Below are 26,931 nucleotides of genomic sequence, written 5' to 3' on the forward strand. Positions count from 1 at the left end.
TTCACATCTGCAGCAGCATTTATTTGTTTTCTCAAAGAGTATCATTCTAACTGGGGTAAGATAGAATCACAACTTTTTTTTCTATTTAAAAAAATTATATTTTTATGCATTTATTTTATGTATTTATTTACAAGCACAGAGAGAGAAGGCCCCTTGCTGCTGCAAATGAACTCCAGATAGATTAGGTACTTTGTGAGTCTGCTTTTATATGGCTACTAGAGAATTGAACCTAGACTGGCAAGCTTATTTAACTGCTAAGCCATCTCCCTAGACCCTTAACATTTTTTAAAGAAAACTGATTTATAGGGCTGGAAAGATGGCATAGTGGTTAAGGTAATTGCCTGCAAAGCTGAAGGGCCCATTTTCAAGTCTCCAGGTCCCATGTAAGCCCAACACACATGGTGACTCAAGTGCTCAAGATCGTGTGTGTGTGTGTGTGTGTGTGTGTGTGTGTGTGTGTGTGTGTGTATGTCTAGAGTTCTATTACAGTGGCTGAAGGCCCTGGCGTGCCAATTTTCTCTCATTAGAAAAAAAAAAGGCTAGTCTGTTGGCTTACCTCAAAAAAAAAAAAAAAAAAAGGAAAAGAAAGCATTTATAAACCAATTTACAAAAGATTGAAATGGCAGTGCTTAATACTAACTTATAAATAACTAAAATGGAAAAATAACTGTCTTCTATTCTGTTTTTGCTTGAACATCAATGTAATTTTAATTTGCATTTCTCTGGTGGCTAGCAATGTTGAACATTTTTATGTTTATTGACCATTTGTATTTCATCTTTGAAAAATGTTCATTTCATTAGTAAATTTATTGGTTGGGTTGTTTGATTTCTTGTTTTTCAGTTCTTTGTATATTCTATATATAATCCTCTGTCAGATATAAACTAGCAAAATTTCTCCCATTTTGTAGGCTGTCTCTCAATTCAGTCAACTGTTTCCTTTGCTGTGCAGAAGCTTTTTAATTTCCTGAGCTCCCATTCCCTTTATGACAAAATTCTGTAGTATTTCCTAAGATCAAAGATGTTCTCTACATAAGCTGTACTATTATCAAAATCAGGAAATTTAATATTGATTCAATACTATGATGTACCAATTCATAGTCAATTTTATCTTTAGTACCACTATTGTCCTTTCTAGCTACATTTTTCTCTGAGTCCAGGGTCCCATTTATGATCAAGTATTGCTATAGTTGTCATGTATTTTTCAGCTCCCTTTAATATGGAATATTTTCTCAGCCTTCATAGTTTTAAAAGTTATCAACCAGTAACTTTTTATAAAAAGATTTCAATGATGTAATAATACATCTTAACAAGAATGCTACAGAATAGTCATCTTAGTGATTGGCTCCTGGCTCATGATGTTGGTTTGCTCTATCCCATCAAATTTTCCCAGCCCAGGTTTTTAATAATGTTTTACTTATTTGAGAGAAAGAGAGAGATAGAGAGGCAGATAGAATGGGTGCACCAGAACCTGTAGCCACTGCAAATGAACTCCACATGTACCACTTTTTGCAACTGGTACAGCCCAGTTTTAAGAGTATGTTGATGACTCCTGTTTTAATTTTGAAAAATAATTTAGTTTTTTTTTTTTTTTACTCCTTTAAATATTTAGGGGCTGAGAAGTAAAATGTTTGCTGTATCCTTAAAGACCTGAGTTTATAATTCATAAAAATAGCTGGGTGTGGTGATGGGTGCTTATCTCAGCTCTGGAAAGTTACAGACAGGTTAATTCCTGGGGCAGGCTAACCAGCCTAATTAAACAAGTTCCAGACCAGTAAGAGACCCTATCTCAAAAACAAAAAAAAAAAAAAAAAAAAAAAAAAAAAAAGGTGAGGCTTAGCCATTAAGGTGCTTGCCTACAAAGCCTAATGACCTGGGTTCAGTTCTCCAGTACCCACATAAAGCCAGATACACAGAATGGTGTATGCATCTGGAGTTTGTTTGCAGTGGCTGGAGGCCCTGGCACACCCATTCTGTCTCTGTAGCTCTCTGCTTGAAAATAACTTAATTTAAAAAAGAAAGTAGATGACACTGGAGGAACAACACCCAAGGTTGGCCTCTGACCTCCACATGTGTGTGTACACACATGACGACTAAGTGCTTGGTTATTATGACAGTGGTTGAAAATTTTTGGATTTTCTTTGTTTTTTTTTTTTGTTTTGTTTTTTCGAAGTAGGGTCTCACTCTGGTCTAGGTTGACCTGGAATTAACTATGTAGTCTCAGGGTGGCTTCGAACTTCGAACATATGATCCTCCTATCTCTGCCTCCCAAGCACTGGGATTAAAGGCGTGCACCACCATACCTGGCTAAAATTTGGATTTTCTGTCATTTCATCATTATTAACTAGTTGACATCTGTGATAAGAAAGAGCCTTTTTATCCAGTATGGATTAATGGATTTTATTTTATTCAGTGTGCTATGGTGTGTTTTTGTCTTTTTTTTTTTTTTTTTAATGCTTAAACTGTCCTAGATTAGATCCCTGAGACTTTGAAATCTTCAGGATGACTCCTCCTTTAGACATTGTACTCATCATTAATTGAACACTTGTTGGACTTGTTGGTCTTCTCTCATGGATTTTTGTTATTGTTTCTCCCTGGAATCATTACACCAAGGATTTGTGGTTATTTTTTGTAGACTTAAGTATTTACAAACCCCAAACTGAATCTCTAATGTGCTGATTGTTGCTAGGGTATTATTGCTGTAAGACTTTCATAGTGAATAGACTTATGAGCATATGTACATCTATTTCTGTCCCTCCCTTTACCTCTTATCTGAAGTTAGTTCACACTGAAAAATCAAAATACAGTACAATTGATGTTCAAGCTGTAGGCTGCAACTGTTTGCCATTCTTTTCTACTCAAAGCATGAGCTTCCAGTGCATTTTGGTAGTAAGGATATGGTGAAAACACAGAAAAAAAAAAATACTGCCTGCTTCCCTAGTGGAGTTTTCAAGAGTTTCAAGGTAATTTCCCCTATTCAAAATTGAGATTGCGATCCCTACAGTTACATTAGAGATAATTCTCTAGCTGTGTAGTATAATAGGAGGTGTCTGGAGCATAGAGCACAGTGAACAAAATGGACTTCTCTGGAAGCAGTCATAGAAGCTCCACATGTACAAATTTTATATATGTGTGTATATGCATATCTGTCAAATGATTTATTTTTATTTTCTGAGGCAAGCCCAACAGACTGGACTTTTTTGTTTAATGTGTGTGTGAGAGAGAATTGGTGCACCAGAGCCTTCAGCCAGTGAAATTGAACTCCAGATGTGTGCACCCCCACGCATGCTTGTGTCACTGTGCATCTGGCTTACATGGGACCTGGAGAGTAGAACGTAAGTTGTTAGGCTTTGCAGGCAAGTGCCTTAACCACTAAGCAATCTCTCTAGCCCTCATACGATTTTTATTTAAGAACAGTCACACATAGTACATAAAGGAATAGGTTTCTCAGAAAATCTGGTGTATGCATAGAATATAAATATAAAAGTAAAACATTCTAAGTGATGGAAATTTTTAAATTTGGGGTGGGGATCAAATTTTTAAAAAGTTAAGATTGGGTGGGGAGGGAGGGAATTACCATGGGATATATTTTATAATCATGAAAAATGTTAATAAAAATTAAAAAAAAAAAAAGTTAAGATTGTTAAAACCCAGTTTCCATTGAGGTAGTTTAAAAGTGATAGCACTTGGGCTGGAGAGATGACTTAGCGGTTAAGCGCTTGCCTGTGAAGCCTAAGGACCCTGGTTCGAGGCTCGATTCCCCAGGACCCACGTTAGCCAGATGCACAAGGGGGCGCACGCGTCTGGAGTTCGTTTGCAGTGCCTGGAGGCCCTGGCGCGCCCATTCTCTCTCTCTGCCTCTTTCTCTCCTTGTTGTCCGTCCCTCTCAAATAAATAAATAAAAATAAACAAAACAATTGTTTAAAAAAAAAAAGTGATAGCACTTAGTTCACAGCCAAACTAAAGGTCCTGTATTCAAAAAATATAGTTGTAGATTAAGAGAGAAACCAATTAAACATACTAGATACTGCCCCATTCTGATTTAATAGCTTACCATCCTCTGATTCTTCATAAATTTTACATCATAGTATGTCCTTTACCTCATTTTGGCCTTTTCTGCTTTGACTTCTTCCCTTCTCCTTGTGAGTAGTCCTCTTCCTCTTTTTGTGCCTTGCTAAATATAACACACTTGGTGTACATGTGTGTCTGATTTTTTTTTTTAATTTTTTAAATTTTTTATTTATTTGAGAGCGACAGACAGAGAGAGAAAGACAGATAGAGGGAGAGAGAGAATGGGCGCGCCAGGGCTTCCAGCCTCTGCAAACGAACTCCAGACGCGTGCGCCCCCTTGTGCATCTGGCTAACGTGGGACCCGGGGAACTGAGCCTCGAACCGGGGTCCTTAGGCTTCACAGGCAAGCGCTTAAACGCTAAGCCATCTCTCGAGCCCAATTTTTAAAATTTTTATTAGCATTTTCCATGATTATAAAAAAAATCCCATGGTAATTCCCTCCCTCCCCACCCCCCACACTTTCCCCTTTGAAATTCCATTCTCCATCATATTACCTCCCCATCACAATCATTGTACTTACATATATACAATATCAACCTATTAAGTACCCTCCTCCCTTCCTTTCTCTTCCCTTTATGTCTCCTTTTTAACTTATTGGTCTCTGCTACTAAGTATTTCCATTCTCACAAAGAAGCCCAATCATCTGTAGCTAGTATCCACATATGAGAGAGAACATGTGGCGCTTGGCTTTCTGGGCCTGGGTTACCTCACTTAGTATAATCCTTTCCAGGTCCATCCATTTTTCTGCAAATTTCATAACTTCATTTTTCTTGACCACTGAGTAGAACTCCATTGTATAAATGTGCCACAACTTCATTATCCACCTATCAGTTGAGGGACATCTAGGCTGGTTCCATTTCCCAGCTATTATAAATTGAGCAGCAGTAAACATGGTTGAGCACGTACTTCTAAGGAAATGAGATGAGTCCTTTGGATATATGCCTAGGAGTGATATGGCTGGGTCATATGGTAGATCAATCTTTAGCTGTTTTAGTAACCTCCACACTGATTTCCACAATGGCTGGACCAGATTGCATTCCCACCAGGAGTGTAGAAGGGTTCCTCTTTTTCCACATCCCCACGTGTGTCTGATTTTAGTTTCCTTCCTCTTGATTGTATTTTGCAGCAGTTGTATCTTGCACAGTTGGAGGCACTTTTTAAATATGGAAGTCTTAGCAGTACAACCTCCTTTCTCTACTGTCTTTTTTGTTATCAGATCATATCAGGTAGAAAGTGTTTCAAAAAACCATTTTTTTTTTAATTTTTATTAACATTTTCCATGATTATAAAATATATCCCATGGTAATTCCCTCCCTCCCCACCCCCACACTTTCCCGTTTGAAATTCCATTCTCAATCATATTACCTCCCCATTACAATCATTGTAATTACATATATACAATATCAACCTATTAAGTATCCTCCTGCCTTCCTTTCTCCACCCTTTATGTCTCCTTTTCAACTTACTGGCCTCTGCTACTAAGTATTTTCATTCTCACACAGAAGCCCAGTCATCTGTAGCTAGGATCCCCATATGAGGGAGAACATGTGGCGCTTGGCTTTCTGGGCCTGGGTTACCTGACTTAGTATAATACTTTCCAGGTCCATCCATTTTTCTGCAAATTTCATAACTTCATTTTTCTTTACCGCTGAGAAGAACTCCATTGTATAAATGTACCACATCTTCATTATCCACTCATCTGTTGAGGGACATCTAGGCTGGTTCCATTTCCCAGCTATTATAAATTGAGCAGCAATAAACATGGTTGAGCATGTACTTCTAAGGAAATGAGATGAGTCCTTTGGATATATGCCTAGGAGCGCTATAGCTGGGTCATATGGTAGATCAATCTCTAGCTGCTTTAGGAACCTCCACACTGTTTTCCACAATGGCTGGACCAGATTGCATTCCCACCAGCAGTGCAGAAGGGTTCCTTTTTTTCCACATCCCCGCCAACATTTATGATCATTTGACAAAAAACCATTTTTTTGTGAGAATGCTGCTGAAACATAACTGGAAATAACTCAATTTTTAAAAATATTTATTTCAGAGAGAGAAAGAAGGAGAGAGAGAGAGAGAGCGCCACTGCAAACAAACTCCAGATGCATACACCCCCTTGTGCATCTGACTTACGTGGGTCCTGGAGAATCAAACTGGGATCCTTTGGCTTTGTATGCAAATGCCTTAACCACTAAGCCATCTCTCCAGCCCAACTAAATCTTTTTGAATGAGCAACTGAGAACAATGAGGTATAGTAATGAAAGAAAAGGAATTGAGTATGTTAATTTTGGAATCATTATGCTGCCCAGTTTCTGAATGGTTTTCTAGAATGTTCTAGTTCAACATTTAACCTAATTGTGATTACACAAAACTGCACTATTTATTTCTTTAGCCTTTCCAGGACTGGAGAGACAACTTAGTGGTTAAGGCGCTTGCCTGCAAAGCCTAAGAAGGTCATGGTCAAATATCCAGGTCCCACATAGCCAGATGCACAGTGACACAAGTGCACAATGTTGCAATGAGCCACAAGAGGGCACATGTATCTGGAGTTTGTTCACAGCAGGCCGAAGGTCCTGTTGTGCCCATTCTCTCCTCTCTCAGAAATAAAAAATAAAATAAAATTTAAAAAGCCTTTCTAGTAATTGCTTCATTGGCATCTTTTGAAAACATAAGCAATACTTAATTTACCTAAAATGTCTCACCTTCTTGACATTTAGTATTTAGTAGCTCTTGAGTGGGACCTTCAAAAACTGACTTTTATAAAGTATTTTTTTGTTTATTTTTATTTATTTGAGAGCGACAGAGAAAGAGAAAAAAAATGGGTGCGCCAGGGCTTCCAGCCACTGCAAACGAACTCCAGACGTGTGCACCCCCTTGTTCATCAGGCTAACATGGGTCCTGGGGAATCGAGCCTCGAACCGGGGTCCTTAGGCTTCACAGGTGAGCGCTTAACCACTAAGCCATCTCTCCACCCCAAAAACTGACTTTTAAAGACATACAACCTGGTTTTTATGCATGTCATCAGTACACCACAGTTGGGAAAACATTGCCTTTGGGGTGATGTATAATTGTGTATTACCTTCCTCTCCAACCTCCTTTTTCATAAATCTGTACTACTCCTCAAAAACACGTAAGCCCCTTAGAAGCATGGGTTACTTCCCTCCACCTTTATAATCCCTCTGCTTAAAACATCATCACCATTTCCTCCATTATACATTGTTCGCCCATCTCCCCTGAAGGTATCATTCCTTTCTTCTCACCTTTTCAAGTTTCAACTATACTCATTTAACGTCCTCAGTTAAAGCCCTTGACACAGTGTTCTATCATTGTTGGTCTCTTGTCTGTCCCTTACTAGGTTATATATAACTTAAGGACAAAGGCCATTGGATCTGTATATTCCTCTGGTGTCTAGCACATAGAAGAGATGCCGTAAGTGTTAAATGAAACTGAAGTGTTTGGTGTGCCTCTAGTGTATTGAACATACCAGACCCAGAGAAGACTCTAAGGGGTAATTCTACTCTACTATATTCAGAGGGGCTTAGTGACGTTTTAAGTATATATTACTTACTTGTGGAAAATGCGCTTAAAATATTTTTATTTATTTATTTGAGAGAGACAGAGAGAACAGGCACTCCAGGGCCTCCACCCACTGCAAATGAACTCCAGATGTATGCGCCACCTTGTGCATCTATCTGGCTTATGTGGGTACTGGGGAATCAAACTTGGGTCCTTAGGTTTTGCAGGCAAGTGACTTAACTGCTAAGCCATCTCTCTATCCCAAACACTTTTTTTTTTTAATTAAAGAGACAAAAAGAGCTCTGTAATAAATAAGGTACCCTGATTATGTGCAATGCATTTTCCTGCCACATAAGCACACACCCACATTGTTTCCTTTGCTTTATGTAAGTTGGTCTACCTGAAATATAGTTAATGAAATTCTTAAACTCTAAAAAGCCCACCCTTCTGGATAATCATAATCCCCTACTCTCACAAAAAGTGAATTGAATAATAATGTGGAGGTTTAAATGTGAATGTAGCCAGGCTTTGGTGGCACATGCCTTTAATCCCAGCATTCGAGAGGCCACCCTGGGACTATATAGTAAATTCTGAGTCAGCCTGGGCTAGGGTGTGACTCAAAAAAAAAAAAAAAAGTGAACGTATGTCCTGCATAACCTCAGGGATTTAGGTTAAGGTTAAGCTTCCTATTTAAGTCTCAAGCACCCTACTAGAGGAGGTGTTAGAGGAGGCAGATCTTGTAGTCCAGCTCTACTTGTTCTATAGAGAGCCAAATTGAGTCTGGCTCTTCATGTTTGCTAGCTGCTGGGTGGTGTCTCTCTGCTATGAATCTGTGGAAGTGAGCCAGCTTCTTCTGTTATGATGAAGCTTCCCCTAGATTCTATAAGTCTGAAATAAATCCTTTCCTCCCTTAAGCTGCTTCTGGTTGGGTGTTGTCTCAATGACAGAAAGTAATGGTGACAGTAACTAAATAAGCATATCTCAAATGGTGGGGGGATGAAAGGAAAATAGTCTTACATTAAATTAATTGAAAAATTATCAGGAATAATATTGTTTCACACTAAACTTTACTAAAAGCATAGTTTTACTATGTATAGTGGAGTTTACTATATATATCATATAGATATATCAGATACATTATATATATTATAGATATATTATAGATACATTATATATATTATAGATGATATTATATATATGATATATATCATATATATCTCTCTTTCTATATATATAATATATATAGTAAACTCCACTATACATAGTAAAACTATGCTTTTAGTAAAGTTTAGTGTGAAACAATATTATTCCTGATAATTTTTCAATTAATTTTTAATTTGATATATCTTATATATATATTTGATATATATATATCAAAAGTTTTAGCCTATAATAATTAAGCACAAATATTTACTGTCATCAAAAAAAAAACAGTGTTTAAGGCAGGCAGTCACTCCACCATTATTTTTTATTTTTACTTCATGAATAAAATAGATGTAACTCAGTTTAGAATGCTAGTTAAATCATTAGGTACATTCTATAATTTTTCTGTAGCAAACATGGTTTTTACTAAGATACTATTTAGGTTAAACCAGCTGAGTCTCTAACCTTCCTCATTTTTCCAGTGGGGTGTTTGGTAAATATCTCCAGTCTTATTATAACAGGGTTTTGGAGTCCAGGAAGTCCTTAAACTTGAAACCCTGAATTCATGTCTGTCTTTACCAAAGAATTGGGATAAAACAAGACAGATGGATAATTTTATAAACCATTATATCTTTATTTAGGAATATTAAGGACACAAGGGAGAAAGAGGGAAAATGGATACATCCACATGGCCCCAGAGCCAATGTGGTAATTGAGGAAGGAAATATGAAAAGGGGACTGAGGAGAGATGGCTTAGCAGTTAAGTGCTTGCCTGTGAAGCCTAAGAACCCCGGTTTGAGGCTCAATTCCCCAGGACCCATGTAAGCCAGATGCACAAGGTGTCACATGCGTCTGGATTAATTGAGGATTTCTCAGTGACCTTATGGCCCAAGCATGTGGAGTCTTCAGCAATAGGGTCTTATCATTTATTTCTGGTGGGAAACCAAGAGTCTTGGCAATGGCCTGTAATGTTTTGGGAGGCATCAAGGACCTTCCTGCCTAACAACTTACTGGAAGGTATTCCATCCCTGGCACTGAAATTTTTCTAATAACTATGGCTTCTGGTTGCACCATTGTCCCAAAAATCAGGCTTCCATATAGCTTATTCATAACATTTTAAATTTTGATTTAACCTCCTCCCACCCCTCCTTTACTCACTCTCTTCCTGTGACCTCATTTAGGCCATTCCACCCCCAGCAATTGTTCATCTACTTACATATATACAATACTGCCCCCTTAATTCTTCCCCTCTCCTCCCTCCTTTATAGCCCCTTTTAGTTTACTGGCCTCTGCTACTGCTTTTTACTCCAACTCACATACAAGTCCAAACATTTGTAGCTAGTATCCACATATACGAGAGAACATGCAACATTTGGCTTTCTGGGCCTACGTTGACTCACTTAGTACAATCCTTTCCAGAATCATCCAATTTCCTGAAATTTTCATGATTTCATTTTTCTTAAATTTTTAATAAAACTCCATTGTGTAAATGTACCATATCTTCATCATCCATTCATCAGTTGAGGGACATCTAGGCTGGTTCCATTTCCTAACTATCGTGAATAAAGTGGCAATAAATATAGATGAGCATGTATCTCTAAGGTAGTGAGAATGGTCCTTAGGATTTATGCCTAGTAATGCTATAGCTGGGTCATATGGTAAATCTATTTTTAGCTATCTCAGGAACCTCCACACTGATTTCCACAATGGCCTATCAGTTTACATGCCCACTAACAGTGAAGAAAGATTCCTCTTTTTCCTCATACTCACCAGCATTTATTGTTGTTTGTTTTCTGACAGAAGTAAGATAGAATCTCGAAGTAGTTTTAATTTGCATTTATTTCCGTGATGGCTAATCCTGAATTTTTTTTGTTTGATCTCTTCATAGTGTCCTGAATATCTTGAAATTTCTATTCATACCTTCTGTTACTTTGTCTTTCTCTTTGTTGGACTATATTAGATCTGCCACCTTCTAGTTTAGATATTCTGTACTCTGCTTGTTCCATTCTGCTGGTGAGACTTTTTACAGAGTTTTCTATTACTCTGTTCTATATTTCTAGTATTTCTAATTGGTATTTTTTCCATCATTTCTATTTCCTTATTCATGTCTTATATTGACCTCCTTCCTTCATTAAGCTGGTTTCCTGTGTTTTCTTGGGATTCCTTCAGGAATTTTTTGTTTGTTTGTTTGTTTGATTCCTTTGAACATAGTTATAATCATTCCTTTGAATTCTTTCTCAAACATTTCATCTAAATCAGTCTCACTGGATATCATTTATGATGGATTTATTTTGTTGGAATTATGTTGTCTTGGTTTTTTTTTTTTTCTTTTATTACAATGTAGGGATTTTTGCATCTTGAGTTAATTTGATGCTTGTGTTTTCTAATTATCTGCAGTATTCTTAGACGTGTAAATCCAACGTTATGTGTTTTCAGAGTAGTAGCTTAAGGTGCCAGGTGTGGCTCTTTTATTACTCCCAGAGTAACAGCAGAAGTGACCCTAGGAGTTGGATTTGCATGCTCTGCAAGTATTCTAGTAGGCTGGGTGGAGCAAAATTCTAAAAGTCAACTGAGTAATATATACAGTCCATTAAAACCAGGATGGAGACCTCACAGTGCCTAGCATTACCTTCACAAGACCCTCATAATAGGAGAGAAAGGACAGTGATATCAAAATAAAAGAGAGATTAGTGGAGAGAGGGAAGGAATATGATGGAGAGGGGAGGGAATTAATCATGGTTTAATGTCTGTAAGTATAGAAGTTGTCAGTTAAAAAAAAAAAAATTTAAACCAGCATGGAGTGTTTATGTAAGAGTGAAGATCATAACAAACAACCTAATGAAGTTAAAGTCCCTTTTATACCCTCAATCTTGTCAACTGGTAGACTGAAATTTCTAGTCTGTAATGGGTTCCATCTCAGCGTGGGTCCAAGTGAGATTCTGCCCCCAAGCATGCCAGAAAAAGAAGACAAAACTGCATAAATCAAAAAATGTCAAAAGCCACAAAAGTCAACCCCAAAATATGGCTTATTTAAGAATGGCAAAGCCGACCATCAGTCAAATCTAGCATATAACCTGCCCTGACATGGAAGGTGTGATTAGCACATCCAATACAGGCCTATATACCAGACTTTGGGGCAGGTATTGACCCAGTGTAAGTAGGCTGTTACCTCTTGGGATGTCTTCTGATCTCACCTATGCTGTGTGCCCCCTCTTTTTTTGTATTTTTTTTTTTTATGAGAGAGAGAATTGGTACTGCAGTCGAGCTCCAGACAAGTGTGCCATCTTGTGCATGTGTGCAACCTTGCATACTTGTGTCACCTTGTGTATCTGGCTTATAAGGGACCTGGAGAGTTGAACATGGTTCCTTGGGCTTTGCAGGCAAGCACCTTAACTGCTAAGCCATCTCTTCAGCCCTGGATCCCTCTTTGTTGAGCCATGGGCTTGGTTAGGTCAGTGAATCTGCTGCTGTTCTGATCAGCTGTGCTGAATTCCCCGTCCCAGATCTCCAGTGTTTTCTCACACTGTTGGTTGGGGGAGGGGAGGCTTTGTAGACTGCCTGAAGTCATAGCTGCCCAGCTGGTCCCCATAGCCCTCTTCCCCAGGAGCCATTCAGCTAGTCTCTGCTGTCCTCTCCTTCAGGTTTCCTGACTCTGGGAGGAGGCTGGTGTGAGTGAAGTACCCTGACCTGGGTTCTGAGCCTGTGGCTCAGGCACATAGCTCTTCCCAGCAGACCACTGGAGTAGAGTCACAGCAGGAGCCAATTCTGGCTGCTTGTGTGGTTGCTAGAAGCTCTGGGTCTCTCCTGCTTCTCTGCTGTGGTTGATAATACCTTATATACCTTCACTTTTTGGTAAAAGAGTGTATTGTGGTGTTTTTCTGCTTATTTACACCCCCTAGGCAGCTTTGGTGTGGCTAATATGCCACCATCTTAACTGGAAGTCCAAATAATTTTTCAAACAAGTCAATTAATTACATTCTGTTTTCTACCTCTGATTAGAGGGTCTGTTGGATTATTTTCTGGCACCCCTTTCTAGTATGGGTATATTATGTTGGTAGATACATAATTTTGATTTACTTGATGATAAATGTATTTAGCAATTACAACAAATTCTTAGGATGGGTTGGAGTGTGAGAGGCAATGAATTGGCAAGCAAGAATGAATTTCCTTAGCATATTTACTGACTTTAGTTCAAATCCTATAAAAAAATTTTGCTGGGGGCTCTCATTTGGTGAGGATCATAAATAGAAATGATACCATATTGGGTATTAGACAGTAAGGACCATCAGCTTTAGTTCAGGTAAATTGTAATATTGTAGGGCCTTTTTTTCTGTTTTTGTCATACTGGGTATCAAATCTAGGGTCACACATTTTCTAAGCAGGTGATAGCTGATTTGAATTTTTATTGGAAAAGTCTCTGAATAAGTTTCTTTTTCTTTTTTAAATATTTATCTAGAGATAGCCAGCGAAAGAAACATATACAGAAAAGAATAGGTGTGCCAGGACCTCTAGCCACTGCATACAGACTCCAGATGGAAGTTCCACCTTGTGTATCTGGCTTCATGTGGGTACTGGGAAATCGAACCTTGGTTCTTTGTCTTTGCCAGCAAGCATCCGACCCACTGAGCCATCTCTCCAGCCCTTTTTTATTTTTCTAATTAAAATAATCCATGTGTTAACAAAGACAAAAAAAAAAGGGACAGATTTGATAAAAGTGACATCCATGAGAACAGTAATTCAGTATTTTCCATTTGTGTGGCTGAGCCATATTTTCCTGTAGTTGAATATGCAGTAGTCTAGATAAAGATAAAACTGTAGATGAGGGTATTTAGAGGGATTACAAAAGCCGGCCACAGCTTGTAGCTTTTTACATGTGTGCTGTGGATCTGAACTCAGCTACTTTGGCTTGAACAGCGAGCATATTTATCTACTGGGCCCTCTACAAAATGAATTTTTCAAATTTAATTTCATGATACCTCATCAGATAATTAGATTCCCTATTGGTGTCATAAGGATCAGAGGTAATTTTTCTTTCTTGGAGATGGAAGATGCATTAGCCCATGTGTGCTGCTACAACAAAAGTTCCGAGACTAGGCAATTTATAAGAAGCAGAAATTTATTTTCTCCTAGTCTTGGAGGCTGAAAAGTCTGATATCAGGGCACTGGCAATTGTGTCTGGTGACAGCCTTCTTGTCACATCTTCCAGAAAGGATTACTGCTTTGTTGTTACATTGCCAAAGAACAAACTAGTCCAAAGATGCAGAAATCCCCTTATAAGAACCATAATCCCATTAACAGGGAAGAGCCATCTTTGTCCAATGACTACCCCATGTGTGCACGTGTATTCACTTGTGTTGTGGACATATGTATTGTGTTCAAGCATGTGGAGGTCATCGAACAGCTTCAGGTGTCCTCAGGTACATTACCTACTTCTTTTTGAGACAGGGTCTTTCATTGGCTGGACTCACCAGTTAGGCTATACTGAACACCAAGCCCTAGGAATCCTCATCTCTCTGCCTCCCCAACATTGGATTTCATGACTAGCATTTTTATGTTTATATTGCGGCTCGAACTCAAGTCCTCATGTTTGTGAGGTAAGCACTTTACTGGCTTAGTGCTTTCCTCAGTCCCATGCTTAATCACCTTTTAAAAGCCCCACTTAAATACCAATAGTGTCACCCTGTCAAGATCTGAATTTTGGAGCAGACCCATTCAAACCACAGTGGATATGTGCCATTAAATGTTTTAGTTGAGATTAAAATATCTTTTCTAACGGGATGCTCATGTGCTATATAATCTCTGAGAAATTATTTAAACCAATTTGCAGATTATATTCTAAACACTGATCGGGTCATTTGGAACAAACTATGCTTTAGAAATGTGAGTGGAGAGAATTTAAAATGACATACATTGATGATACTCACTTGATCCCTGTGAACATTAACAAGATTTTACCTGAAGTTAAAGGAAAGTTTTTGGTCAAATAAGTTTGAAATGTGTTGGCTTATGGAAAGCCAATCTTTATTTGAAGAATTTGCTGAGCTTTTAATATTGAAATGCTTTAATCAGACTAGCCAGTAAATAAGATTAGATGCAAAAAATAATATTTATACATACTAATACAATTAAGTAAATACAAAATAAACAGAATAATTATGTGCAGTCCTTCATTGTCACACAAAATATTGTCCAGTTGCATATTAAGATCCCACATTTTTTAAATGATGTGTTAGGGTTCTCTAGAAGAACAGAACTGATAGAATTAATTGTATTGAGCAGCCTGCAGGCCCAGGAGTCAAGGAACTCTGTAGCTGTTCATCAATGGGCTAGATGCCTCAGCAGTCCCAATCCAGCACTGAAAGCCAGAAGGATTCCTAGAGAGCTGCTGGAGTTCAGTCCCTGCTAAAGACAGCAAGCAGCACCAGCAGCCAGGTGGGAGGAAGGGAGTCTTTTTCCGAGAGCTTCCTTAGATAAGACCCCCTTCCTGGAGGGCTACCCACTCTGGGGGAAGGGCTCACTGTGGAGAAAGGACTTTCCTCCTTGAGTTAATCTTTCCTGGAAGCAACCTCAGATTTAGCCAAGAGGAATGTCTGTGGATTACTAATCTGATCAAATTGACAACAGAAATTTATCACAGATGGGAACAAAGAAAATCTCATCTTCAAAAGGACTTACTTGGGTAACAACCATATATAGGAAATTTTGTATATAAGTGAATTGTTTTTCAATTTGGTTTTTTCTTTCTCTCTCTTGGTTTCTCACTAGGAACAAGTAAGGAAGGGTAGGGAAAAAAAGAAATAGGATAGAAAGTGAGGATATGATAAACTGAGGAACTAAGTCTCAACAATCCAACCCAAACAAAAATTATTATCTTTCTCTTGTATGCTTGTAGGATAAAGGTTTTGCAGGACTCATTGGTTTATATCTGAATAGGTGTTTTTTTTTTTTTAAACTGAAGAAGATAATACAATGATACATTATTAATGTTTTTTGAGATAGTTCTTTTTTGGTGTTTGGGGCATTACAGAATTCATCAGAGGAAAGAATGACAGTTATATTCTTTTCTGATTATAAAGGATGCTTTTACTTTTAAAATTATTAGTTGTGTTCTGTTCATAGTTTGATAGTTTATATTAATAGTTTCCTAAAAATCTGAGATTTCCTTTCTCACTTCTACTGTCAACACTGCGTAAAATTATAATTGCTGTTTTGTTTTTATGGTGTAGATGGATGTTGTATGTGGACACACCCATGCTACAACACCCATGTAGAGATGTGAAGACAACTTCATGGTGTTTGTCCTGTCCTGCCACTTTGCTTGAGATAGATTCTCCCTTGTTATTCTGGTTTGGGTACTGTATGTGCACTAGGCTGGCTGGCCCATGAGCTTCCAGATCTCCCCCACCCCATTTTGGGTACATATAGATTGAAGTTGTATGTGCCTCTTTGCGTTGATCTGTACATGGGTGCTGGGGAACTGAATTTAAACCAATAGGCTCACAAGCAGGTGCCTTTACTCACTGAGCCGCCTCCTCAGTTCTGATTTCTGTTTTGTTTTTAAATTTAATTAAATGAATTTATTTGTTTGAGAGAGAAAGAGAAAGAGGCAGATAGCAAGAGAATGGGCATGCCAAGGGCATTCAGCCACTGCAGACAGACTACAGACACATGCACCACCTTGTGCATATGACTTACATGGGTCCTGGAGAATTGAACCTGGGTTCTTTGGCTTTGCAGGCAAGTATCTTAACCACTAAGCCCTGTCTCCAGCCCCTGGTTTTTGTTTTTTAATAATACAATCTAGTTTTGAAGGTTTAACTGCTCAGAGATTATATACTAAATAATTTTAAGTTGAATTTATAATGACTCATTCAACACAAATGTGTCTTTCAGATGGAGCAGCTATCAGATGAAGAAATTGACCATGGTGCTGAAGAAGATAGTGACAAGGAAGATCAAGACCTGGACAAAATGTTTGGAGCCTGGCTTGGGGAACTGGACAAACTTACTCAGGTTAGAAGTAGCACTTGGTGGGGGGGAAGCAGCAGTAATTAAAAAATGGATTAAAGGCAATGAAACATGAATGCTCAGTGGGTAAGAACACTTGTGCAAGCAAACATGGGGATTTGAGTTCAGATCCCCAATACCCATGTAAAAAGCTAGGTGTGGCCACACATGCTTGTAATCCCAGTGCCAAGGGGATCACAGACTAGGGGATCACTGGGACTCTGGTTAGCTAGGCTAGTCCAAGCAAATGTCACCAGCTCTAGGTTTAGTTAGAGACCTCAAGGAAATAATGGAGAAGAAAAACAGAGGAGGACATTAGAGTCCTTCTCTGGCTTCTGCTTATGTGCACGTGGGCACCTACATACACATAAACAAAAAAAGAAAAACTGGTTGATAAATTGAAGCCACCGCTGCATGTTGAAAGTTCAGTGTGCAGACGGAAAGCTTGGATATAGGTTAAACTTTAAAATACTGCTAGAAAGGAAAATGTCTAAAACATCTGCAAATAAGTAAATGAATAATAATTCTACAATACAAGATAGTAGCTTCTATGGCTATGTGGGGATTATTTTTTGTCTTGTTTTAATTTTTTAAAAGAGGTTCTGTTCATCTAGACTTTAGAGAGATGACTTAGTATCTGTTTCATAAATTTGAACTTATGAGCTAAGAATTTAAAACCTAAAATTTTAAGTTTGTGTGTAAGTGTGTGTGCGCATGCACATGTGCCATGATACTCATGTAGGGGTCAGAGGACAACCTCGTGATGTTAATCCTTGCCCTCAACTTTACTGGAGACAAGGTCTTTCTTCTTGTTTGCTACTGTAACTGGCAGACTAGCAGGCCCATGAGCTTCAAGATTCTCGTGACTCTGCCTCCCATTGGCCTAGGCATATTAGGATTACAAGACATATGCACTAGGCTTGCATAGCAAGTGCTTTTAACCACTAAGCCATCTGCCCAGACCCAAAAGTCTATTTTTTAACAAATCTCATTCCATCACTTGTTAAACTTAAATGCATTTTATTTATTTTTTTTTAATTTTTATTAGCATTTTCCATGATTATAAAAAAATCGCATGGTAATTCCCTCCCCCCCCCCCACTTTCCCCTTTGAAATTCCATTCTCCATCATATTACCTCCCCATCACAATCATTGTACTTACATATATACAATATCAACCTATTAAGTACCCTCCTCCCTTCCTTTCTCTTCCCTTTGTGTCTCCTTTTTAACTCACTGGCCTCTGCTACTAAGTATTTTCATTCTCACGCAGAAGCCCAATCATCTGTAGCTAGGATCCACATATGAGAGAGAACATGTGGCGCTTGGCTTTCTGGGCCTGGGTTACCTCACTTAGTAATCCTTTCCAGGTTTTTTTGCAAATTTCATAACTTCATTAAATGCATTTTAAAACATAATTTATTTCCTCAGATGTGTTTCCTAGAATACTGAAGGAGTTTCATCCCAGGCTGTATTTAAAACAATGGCATTGTTGTTATTTATTGTCTTATTGGAACATGTTTGTTGTTGATTGGTCAATTTTTTTTCATAGCCTGTGTTGGCCTAATGCCATGCAGCTGAGGATGACCTTAAACTCCTGATCTCTTGCCTCCACCTCCCAAGTGTTGGGTATTACAGGCTAGCTGAATCAGGGGTTTTACAAACAACAGTTAACCTTATTCTCTAAGCCAGAACACTTGTTAGACTAAAAAGATCCAGGTTTTTTGTTGCTGTTTTAGTGGTTTTTGTTGTTGTTGTTTTGTTTATTTGATTTTTTGAAGTACGTTTTCACTCTAGCTCAGGCTGACCTGGAATTCACTATGTAGTCTCAGGGTGGCCTCCAACTCACAACGATCCTCCTACCGCAGCCTCCCAAGTGCTGGGATTAAAGGTGTACACCACCACACCTGGCTAAAAAGATAGTTTTTAATATCCCTAATTAATATACTGTATGCAATATATGAAAATGATATTTACCAAAAGAAATTTAATTTCATAGCAGTGAAAACATTAGAACAAAACTTAGTTATCCTTATATAATATTTGTAGGGATGCATTAGTATAAGATTCTATAACTAATGGAAAAATAACATGGATGCTTCAAGTGCTAGTTTATTTCTGTAGTTGTGAATCAGTGTGAAAGGCAAATGTGTTTGTGACTATAACCTGTTCATGTTGGATTCCTGTTCATGTTGGATTTGGGGAAGAATGTTTTCAGTCCTATGAGGATTTCATTTGGGTCATTCCCTTCATTGCTAATCATAAAATGCAGTGTTATTTATCAAAAAGTCTTTTATGACTGACTGCAGGTGCCAATCTATGTCTGTTTAGGTCTATTTTTAAAAGGCAGCTTTGGCATAAGGGTGATGACTAAGTTCCCCAGTTCCATGCTAGGGAGAAAGAGGAAGCAAAGGAGAATAAATAGAACTGATAGTGCATCAAGGAAAGTACTTAGTGATTTTATAGTTGGGCTGGGGCCAAAAAGAGAAGACAAGTGGGTATGAGTCCAACTACTAAGTAGAGAAAGAACTTATCCTCATTGGGCACCATGTAGTCTAGTATCTTAAATTGCCTAACGTACATGTGAAGAGCCACACACCGACAAACTTAACTATTAAATTGATCCTGTCACTATTATTTATCATAGAAGTTTGTCTTTAGAGAGAAACAGATTAAAACCATTGCACATAGTGACTTTCTGTTAGTATGTTGCTCTTTATGAAATTTTTAAAAGAATATTTCACTTGCCAATTTGCTGGCTAAAGGCTCTTATTTTTTATTTGATTGCTGTCGTTAGACAGTGCCACCTGTACAAACACTCGGCAATATTATATTCATTTTTTTCTGTTTGTTTACTGAGGTAGGGTCTCAGTCTAGCTCAGGCTGACCTGGAATTCACTATGAGTCTCAGGATGGCCTTGAACTCACAGTGATCCTCCTACCTCTGCCTCCCAAGTGCTGGAAGATTAAAAGGGTGCACCACCATGCCTGGAACAATATTATTTTCAACTTTATATTAAATCAATTTTAAATTTTAAGTAGTTAGCGGCCAGGGCGATGACAGTGGATACAGTGCTTGCCACACAAGTATTAGAGTTACGATTTCCAGGCCCCAGGTAAAAGCCTGCAGTTGTGTTTGGCTTCCATAACCCTGGCATGCTTATGGCAAGATGCAGAAATCAGAACCAGGAGCTTTTCATGGAAGCTTGTGGACCACTTGGCCTGGGGAACAAACAGCCTGAGATTCTGCCTCAAATGAGGTAGAAGGAGAGGACTAGCCCCAAAAGTTGTTCTCTGGCCTCCACACACACACACCATGGCACACATGCACATGCACTCACACGAATCACACACACAGGTTTTAAAGAGTTAGTGAGTCTTCTAAAATAATTGTGCATCTGGTTTACAGGAGTACTAGAGAATCGAACTTGGGTTCTTAGGCTTCATAGGCAAACACCTTAACCAATAAGCCATCTCTCTTGTCTTTCTAAAATAATTGTAAAACCTTGTGTACAATGTGTTTTTCTGAAAGAGAATTAATAGTATACGCATGCTATTTTTAAAAAGTGTTAGGTTCTTTTTTTCTTCAGCTGTAGTGAAAGAATGAGGTTTAGAACTTTAGTTCCTATCAAAATTTAGATTTGAGATTAAGGCAAAATTTTCTAGCTGTTATTTAAAGTCTTGAAATAAGGCACTGAGGAGGTTGTGGCTCTATTTCATTTGATTGCTTTAGAAACAGAGATGTAACACAGTTGGTTGAGTGCTTTCCTAGCATGTATGAAGCCCTGGGTTAGATCCCTTGTACCACATAAACTGGACTTGGTGCATGCCGACTGTTCTAGCATTGGGAGGATCAGAAGTTCAAGGTTATCCTCAGCAACATAGTTTGAGGCCAGCCTGGGCTACATGAGACCTTATCTTAAAAAAAAATAAAGGGCTGGAGGGATGGATTAGCAGTTAAGGTGTTTGCATGCAAAGCCAAAGGACCCAGGACCCATGATAGCCAGATGCACAAGGAAGCACACACATCTGGAGTTCATTTGCAGTGGCTGGAGGCCCTGGCATGCCCATTCATTCTCCCTTCTTCCTCTTTCCCTGTCAAATAAATATATAAAAATAAAATATTTTTAAAAAATAAAGTAAAACTGGACAGGCACCTTCTGTCTAGATCCTCCCTCCCTCCCTCCCTCTCTCTCTCTCTCTCTTTCTTTGAGCAAAAGTGAGGCTTTTATTTTATGATCTTGCAAGGGCAGACACTGACCAAGACAAAATAGTAGGTGTGCCGTTTGAGCAAAGACAACAATTTTTATAACCCTGAACACAGGTCTTCTTCCCCTTTTCTTCATTGGCTGAGTACTCAGGGAGATATAATCTTTTCAAATATATTACATCTGCATTACTTAATGTGTGTACTCAGTTTATCTTGAGCTCCATGAACATAAAAGATAATATTCTAATTCCATAATTCTACAAATAGAACATACACCATTTTGGTTTTTCGAGGTAGATAGAGTCTAACAGGATGACCAAAATTCACTCTCTCTTCTCAGGGTGGCCTCAAACTCACGGTGATCCTCTGAGTGCTGGGATTAAAGGCATTTGCCACCATACCCGGCTAGAACATACATTTCTTAAAGTTGAGGCTTATTTGATGCAATAGAATGTTTTTTAATATCATAAATTTACAGAGAAACTGGTTTTAAAAGAACAGTAGCAACATTTGAATATTTAAGTAGCACTAAGCTGAAGTTATTTTCTTTTCCTGAATTTTTTTCTCTTGTAATATCTTTTTATTATTAGAGAAAGACTACAGGTAGAAAAAAATGTCATATACAAAAGATGGTAAGGAATGGAAATATGGCTTAGTGGTGTATATATAGAGAGAACTGGGGTGGGAGGTGTACAAGGTTCTAGATTCAATGCCTCTTTTACCACACATGAGTGAGTGAATAATATCACTCATCCCTAAGTGCAGGTATGATTCTAATGTTGTCACAATGTAGCAGTGTAATTAATGGTTTGCCTTCATCTTGCTAGACCTTGAAAAGAACAAGAATATTCCATCATTGTTGAAAATTGCAAGTGTTCTCTGTTAAGGTCTGAAGTCGCACTGATTTTGAGTCCTGGATTGTCCTATTTTCAGGGTGCTTCCTATCAAAGAATAAGGTTGTGCTGGACCAATAACAATGTGAAAACCAATAAAATTGGCCTTAAAACTCACTCAAAAGCTTTAGGCTTATTAATTATTATATAATTCAGTTAATCACAAAGCAAACATTATTCTTTTTTTAACATTATTGAGAACCAAATTGAATATGACTTGTTAAATTTTCTCTTTTAGAGTTTAGATTCTGACAAGCCCACAGAACCAGTGAAAAGATCTCCTCTTCGCCAAGAAACGAATATGGCCAATTTTTCTTACCGTTTCTCCATATACAATTTGAATGGTAAGATGTAATTAAATAAAGTTTAAAGTAGCATACTAAGTTACATAATATAGACATACTGCAAATACAATTTCAAATTTAAAACAACATAAGAACTGTATGACTTGATTTTTTTTCTTGATTTATGCATATTGCTTATTCACATTAATCACAGAAAAAGCAGTTGGAAGCAGTTTCTCATCAATATATTAATAATTGACAAAGTTTATGCTAAGGAACTCCACAGTAAACTTAATTCCATTGTTATTTTCTCATTGGATTAAAATCTAATGAATTTATTTGTTAGCAGTTTCAAAATCAGCCCCTGTTGTCTTTATTTAATGTACTGCCCCTGGTCTTTTTACTTTTCTTTTTATACCTCATCTCTTTTGGCAGTACTGTCTCTACCTGGGCACTAACCATATTGATAGTTTACTGTAGTACAGAGTTATATGGGGAGTATGTTTAAAACATGGAACAGTAGGAGATTATTGCAGTATTTTGTCATTCAACTGAATCACTTTATTCTCCTTAATTATCACAGATCTTAAAAGATGGGCTGTTTGATTCTAAAAATTTTCTTGGAATTTAAAACAAACTAAAAATTAATACTTTTTTTGCTTAGCTTTTAGGCCCAATAGGATGAATTCTTTTGCTTTTTCCCACTGTGTCTGACTGATTTATAATAGAATGTGTCAGTTTTGATTGCCCTGAAATTTGCATTGTATATTCTTCTTTGCAGAAGCCCTGAATCAAGGAGAGACTGTGGATCTGGATGCCCTGATGGCTGATCTCTGCTCTATAGAGCAGGAGCTCAGCAGTATTGGTTCAGGAAATAGTAAGCGTCAAATCACAGAAACAAAAGTTACTCAGAAGTTACCTGCTAGTCGACACACTTCAAAACATGGCACCTTGAGAGGATTGTCTTCTTCATGTAATAGGAAATTGTCTTCTTCATCTAAACCTTCCCATGCTAACTACTCCTTGGATGACATCACTGCACAATTAGAACAAGCCTCCTTAAGCATGGATGAGGCAGCTCAGCAATCTGTTCTAGAAGACTCTAAGCCCTTGGTAACAAATCAGCACAGGAGAACTGCATCAGCAGGCACAGTGAGTGATGCTGACGTACACTCCATTAGTAACTCCTCTCGGTCAAGCGTTACTTCCGCGGCTTCCAGCATGGATTCTTTGGATATTGATAAAGTAACACGCCCTCAGGAACTGGATCTGACGCAGCAGGGCCAGCCAATTACTGAGGTAAATAGAAATTTTTTTCAATTATTATATCATTAAAAGGGGAAATGATTTTTAAAGGCAGTTTTAATTAGTTTTCTTAGTTCATTGTTACTTAAAATTTTTCAAAAATATTAACTAAGTTTTAAAATAAAATCAAAGAAGGAATATATCACCAGATATAGCAATGTCACAAAGATAACTTAGATGACATTTAGTTTCTTCTTTTTTTATTCTTTGGACTTTTTGAAAGTCTTTGAATTAATATCCATTATTTCACATGACTAAAAAAAATTGGCATGTGATTTACACAGCTATTAAATTAATATGATGGTGGCTTTTTAACATATGTCTAAGACTGAGAATATAATAAAACCACTTAAATTTCCATTGTCCTCTGAGAATTAGTTTTTGGTGTTTACTCTGTTTTATTATCAAAGGGTTAGCTAGTGCAGTGAAAAGGACTATTGGACTTAGGACACTTGGTTCTGAGTTCTTTGTCACTTCCTACTCATGAGACCTAAGCAAGTCTTTCAGTTTTTGTAAACGTCCATTTCTCATTAGAAAAATCGAATTAATATTTGATCTGTTTTTATATAATCCTTTGCTATTTCTTGATTTTTGGTGTTGTTGTTGTATGTATTGTCTACTGACTTTGGAAGATGAAAATACAGCTATCTTTAGACAATGCCCTTTACTTCTCCCCTCCTGTTCACCCCTGCCCTTTCTCCCACTCCTTTACCTCTTCCTCACCATTCATATACAATGCTGTTGCTTCTTTGTTTCCTTTCTTTTTGGTGGGGCTGGAGATCCAACCCCACACCTCTTAACATGCTAGGCAAGCACTTGCTATACAACTGAGCAATCGTCAGCCCTCCCAAAATATTTTGATGAGACTAATATTTATTATTTTGTTATGATGATTATACACTTGAATTTTGCTCATAAACTACATATTCTTACTTTCCTTTCCAGGACATCATTTTGCTTTTATTAAAGTTCATAATTACCTTTATATTAAAAAATACTTCATTTTCTTTATGCTAATCATTTTTTAATTCTATTCCCTAGTTGATTTGTTCACTTGTTTGGCTTCAACAGAATTAGTATTTTAGTAATTTCTTCTTAATTTTCTTTCTAGACTCTATTTTAGGATTATTCTTAAGTCTTTTCTCTCAGACCAGTGATTCTCTACAGAAAAGTTTCTTCCAATATCCTGCATAAAGGGCATATGCATGACTGCCAGAGTTTTAGCAGCCCATTTGGGAAAAGAAAAGGTTTGGACATGGGCCTCTTACTGTTCAGTATGTGAACTACATCTGCTCCACCTAAGTCACAGTTTCTCAACCAGTAGTATTACTGACATTTTAAGCTAGATTCTTTGGGATTGCTAGGGAATGCCTTGTACATTATAGGATGTCTAGCAGCACCCCTGGCCTCTACTCTGTTCTCCTTCCAATTGTAACATCACTGTATGTTCAGAACAGGACAAAACCATCCCCATTTGACTAGAGAAATGCCTTAGTGATTAAGCACTTGCCTGTGAAGCCTGAGGACCCCAGTTTGAGGCTCGATTCCCCAGGACCCACATAAGCCAGATGTACAAGGTGGCTCATGCATCTGGAGTTTGTTTGCAGTGGCTGGAGGCCCTGGCATGCCCATTCTGTCTCTATCTTCCTCCTCTTTCTCCATCTGTCACTCTCAAATAAATAAAATAAGCCAAAAAAAAAAAATCCCATTTGAGAATTATGTCCAGTTGAAGGTTAGTAGCAGAGCTGAACCTTCTTTTCATGACAAATGATCTTCAATTTCCTCTTCCTAGCATTCTTTTCTTGGAAATGCATTAGATAAAGATTAATTATAGAAGATAGAGTCAGGGAAATCACCATGAGATGAAAGCCATCCTGTGCTACAGAGTGAGGCTGTATCTCAACAACAAAAAAATAATAACAAAAGATTAATTAGAGTATCTTCAAGTACAGCTAGGGACATCGTTTCGTGGTACCTTGCTTGCTTGGTATGTGCAAGTTCAATCCCTAGAACCATAATGAAAAAGATTTTTTGAAAAAAATCAGAGGCTGGAGAGATGGTTTCATGGTTAAGGCACTTGCCTACAAAGCGTAAGGACCCATGTTCGACTGGCCAGATCCCACATTAGCCAAATGCACAAAGGCGAGGCAAGTGCAAGGTCACACATGTCCACTGGGTGGCACAAGCCTCTGGAGTTTAGGTTCAGTGGCTGAGGCCCCGGCGTACCAATTCTCTCTCTCTCCCCTCTCTCCTTCTCTTTCTCTCCCTCTTAAAAAAACAAAAATCAGGCTGGGGAGATTAGTTGGTAAAGTGCAAGGCAAGCATAAAGACCTGGGTTCAGTCCCCAGAACCCACCTTAAAAGGGGGGGAGGTCTGGAGAGATGGCTTAGAGGTTAAGGTGCTTGCCTGCAAAGCCTAAGAATGCATGTTCAAATCTCCAGGTTCCATGTAGCCAGATGCATAATGATGCAAGCATGCAATGTTGCACACGTGTCTGGAGTTCATTCACAGCAGCTGAGAAACCCTAGCACTCTCATTCTCTCTCTGCCAAAAACATTAGTTAATTAATTAATTATTTTAAAAAGCAGGAATGGAGGCTGTAATCCCAGCACTGGAGAGGAAGAGACTGGCAGATCCTTCGAGCTCTTTGGTCATCCTGTCTAGCCTGCTTGGCAAGTTCAAGGCCTATAAGACATCTTGTTTCAGGGGGGAAAAAAAGGTGGAGAGCACCTATGTGTTCTCTGACCTCCACCCATGTGCACACATGAATATAGAAAACAAAAAGTCACCATGTAATATTGTTTATTATAAAGTTGTCCCTGAGCCGGGCGTGGTGGCGCACACCTTTAATCCCAGCACTTGGGAGGCAGAGGTAGGAGGATTGCCTTGAGTTCGAGGCCACCCTGAGACTCCATAGTGAATTCCAGGTCAGCCTGGGTCAGAGTGAGACCCTACCTCCGGGGGCGGGGGGAATTGTCCCTGATTACTGAGTGTTTATAGAACAGGAAGACTTCCTATGAAGACCCAATATAAACCTGTGAAAAGAAATAGATCCTGACTTCCTAGTCTTTGGTCTAACTCTTACAAATGAGTATGAATATTCCAGAGGGGTCCTGAAACTTACCCTTATTAGCTACTACCATATGCTCCTGGTTTCTGTAAAGTGTCAAGTTTTAACAAGTCATGGTGATTTCTCCTTACTAACATGGTCTCTTCCTCTTACACCTGCTTATTAGGTCCCAGAGAGTCTCCTGATAGTAATATAAACTCCCTCTGAAGATGGAGTATCTCAGGCTAACATGCTGTCTTTGTGAATCTTATGCCAACCAGTGGTCTATTAGATCCTTTAAGTGAATATTTATTAGTTTGAACCTGAGTCCACTGTTGGTTAGTGTTAAAGGAGGAACCCTGAGAACTAACTCCTGCTTTTTGGTCTGTACCAGTTCTCTGACTCATATCCCATTGTTACTTCTGTTGCAGGTTCTGAGGACTTTTGAGGCTACAT

At 38.2% G+C, this 26,931-nt stretch overlaps 1 protein-coding gene across 8 annotated transcripts in view; it reads left to right on the top strand.

Annotated features, from left to right (window-relative positions):
* Raph1 (Ras association (RalGDS/AF-6) and pleckstrin homology domains 1) overlaps positions 1–26,931 on the top strand; it is a 110,534-nt gene that overhangs the window by 27,263 nt on the left and 56,340 nt on the right. For 6 of the 8 annotated variants that reach the window (XM_045148031.1, XM_045148026.1, XM_045148029.1 and 3 more), the window contains exons 2-4: positions 16,621–16,740; positions 22,076–22,181; positions 22,903–23,420. In XM_045148031.1, the coding sequence (XP_045003966.1) occupies positions 16,621–16,740; positions 22,076–22,181; positions 22,903–23,420 (744 nt within the window). Of the gene's footprint in view, positions 1–6,289; positions 6,318–6,958; positions 7,009–16,620; positions 16,741–22,075; positions 22,182–22,902; positions 23,421–26,931 lie in introns of those variants that run through there. The other 2 variants (XM_045148028.1, XM_045148027.1) reach the window with 2 other exon arrangements.

Source organism: Jaculus jaculus, chromosome 4, assembly GCF_020740685.1.
Source record: "Jaculus jaculus isolate mJacJac1 chromosome 4, mJacJac1.mat.Y.cur, whole genome shotgun sequence".
NCBI lineage: Eukaryota > Metazoa > Chordata > Mammalia > Rodentia > Dipodidae > Jaculus > Jaculus jaculus.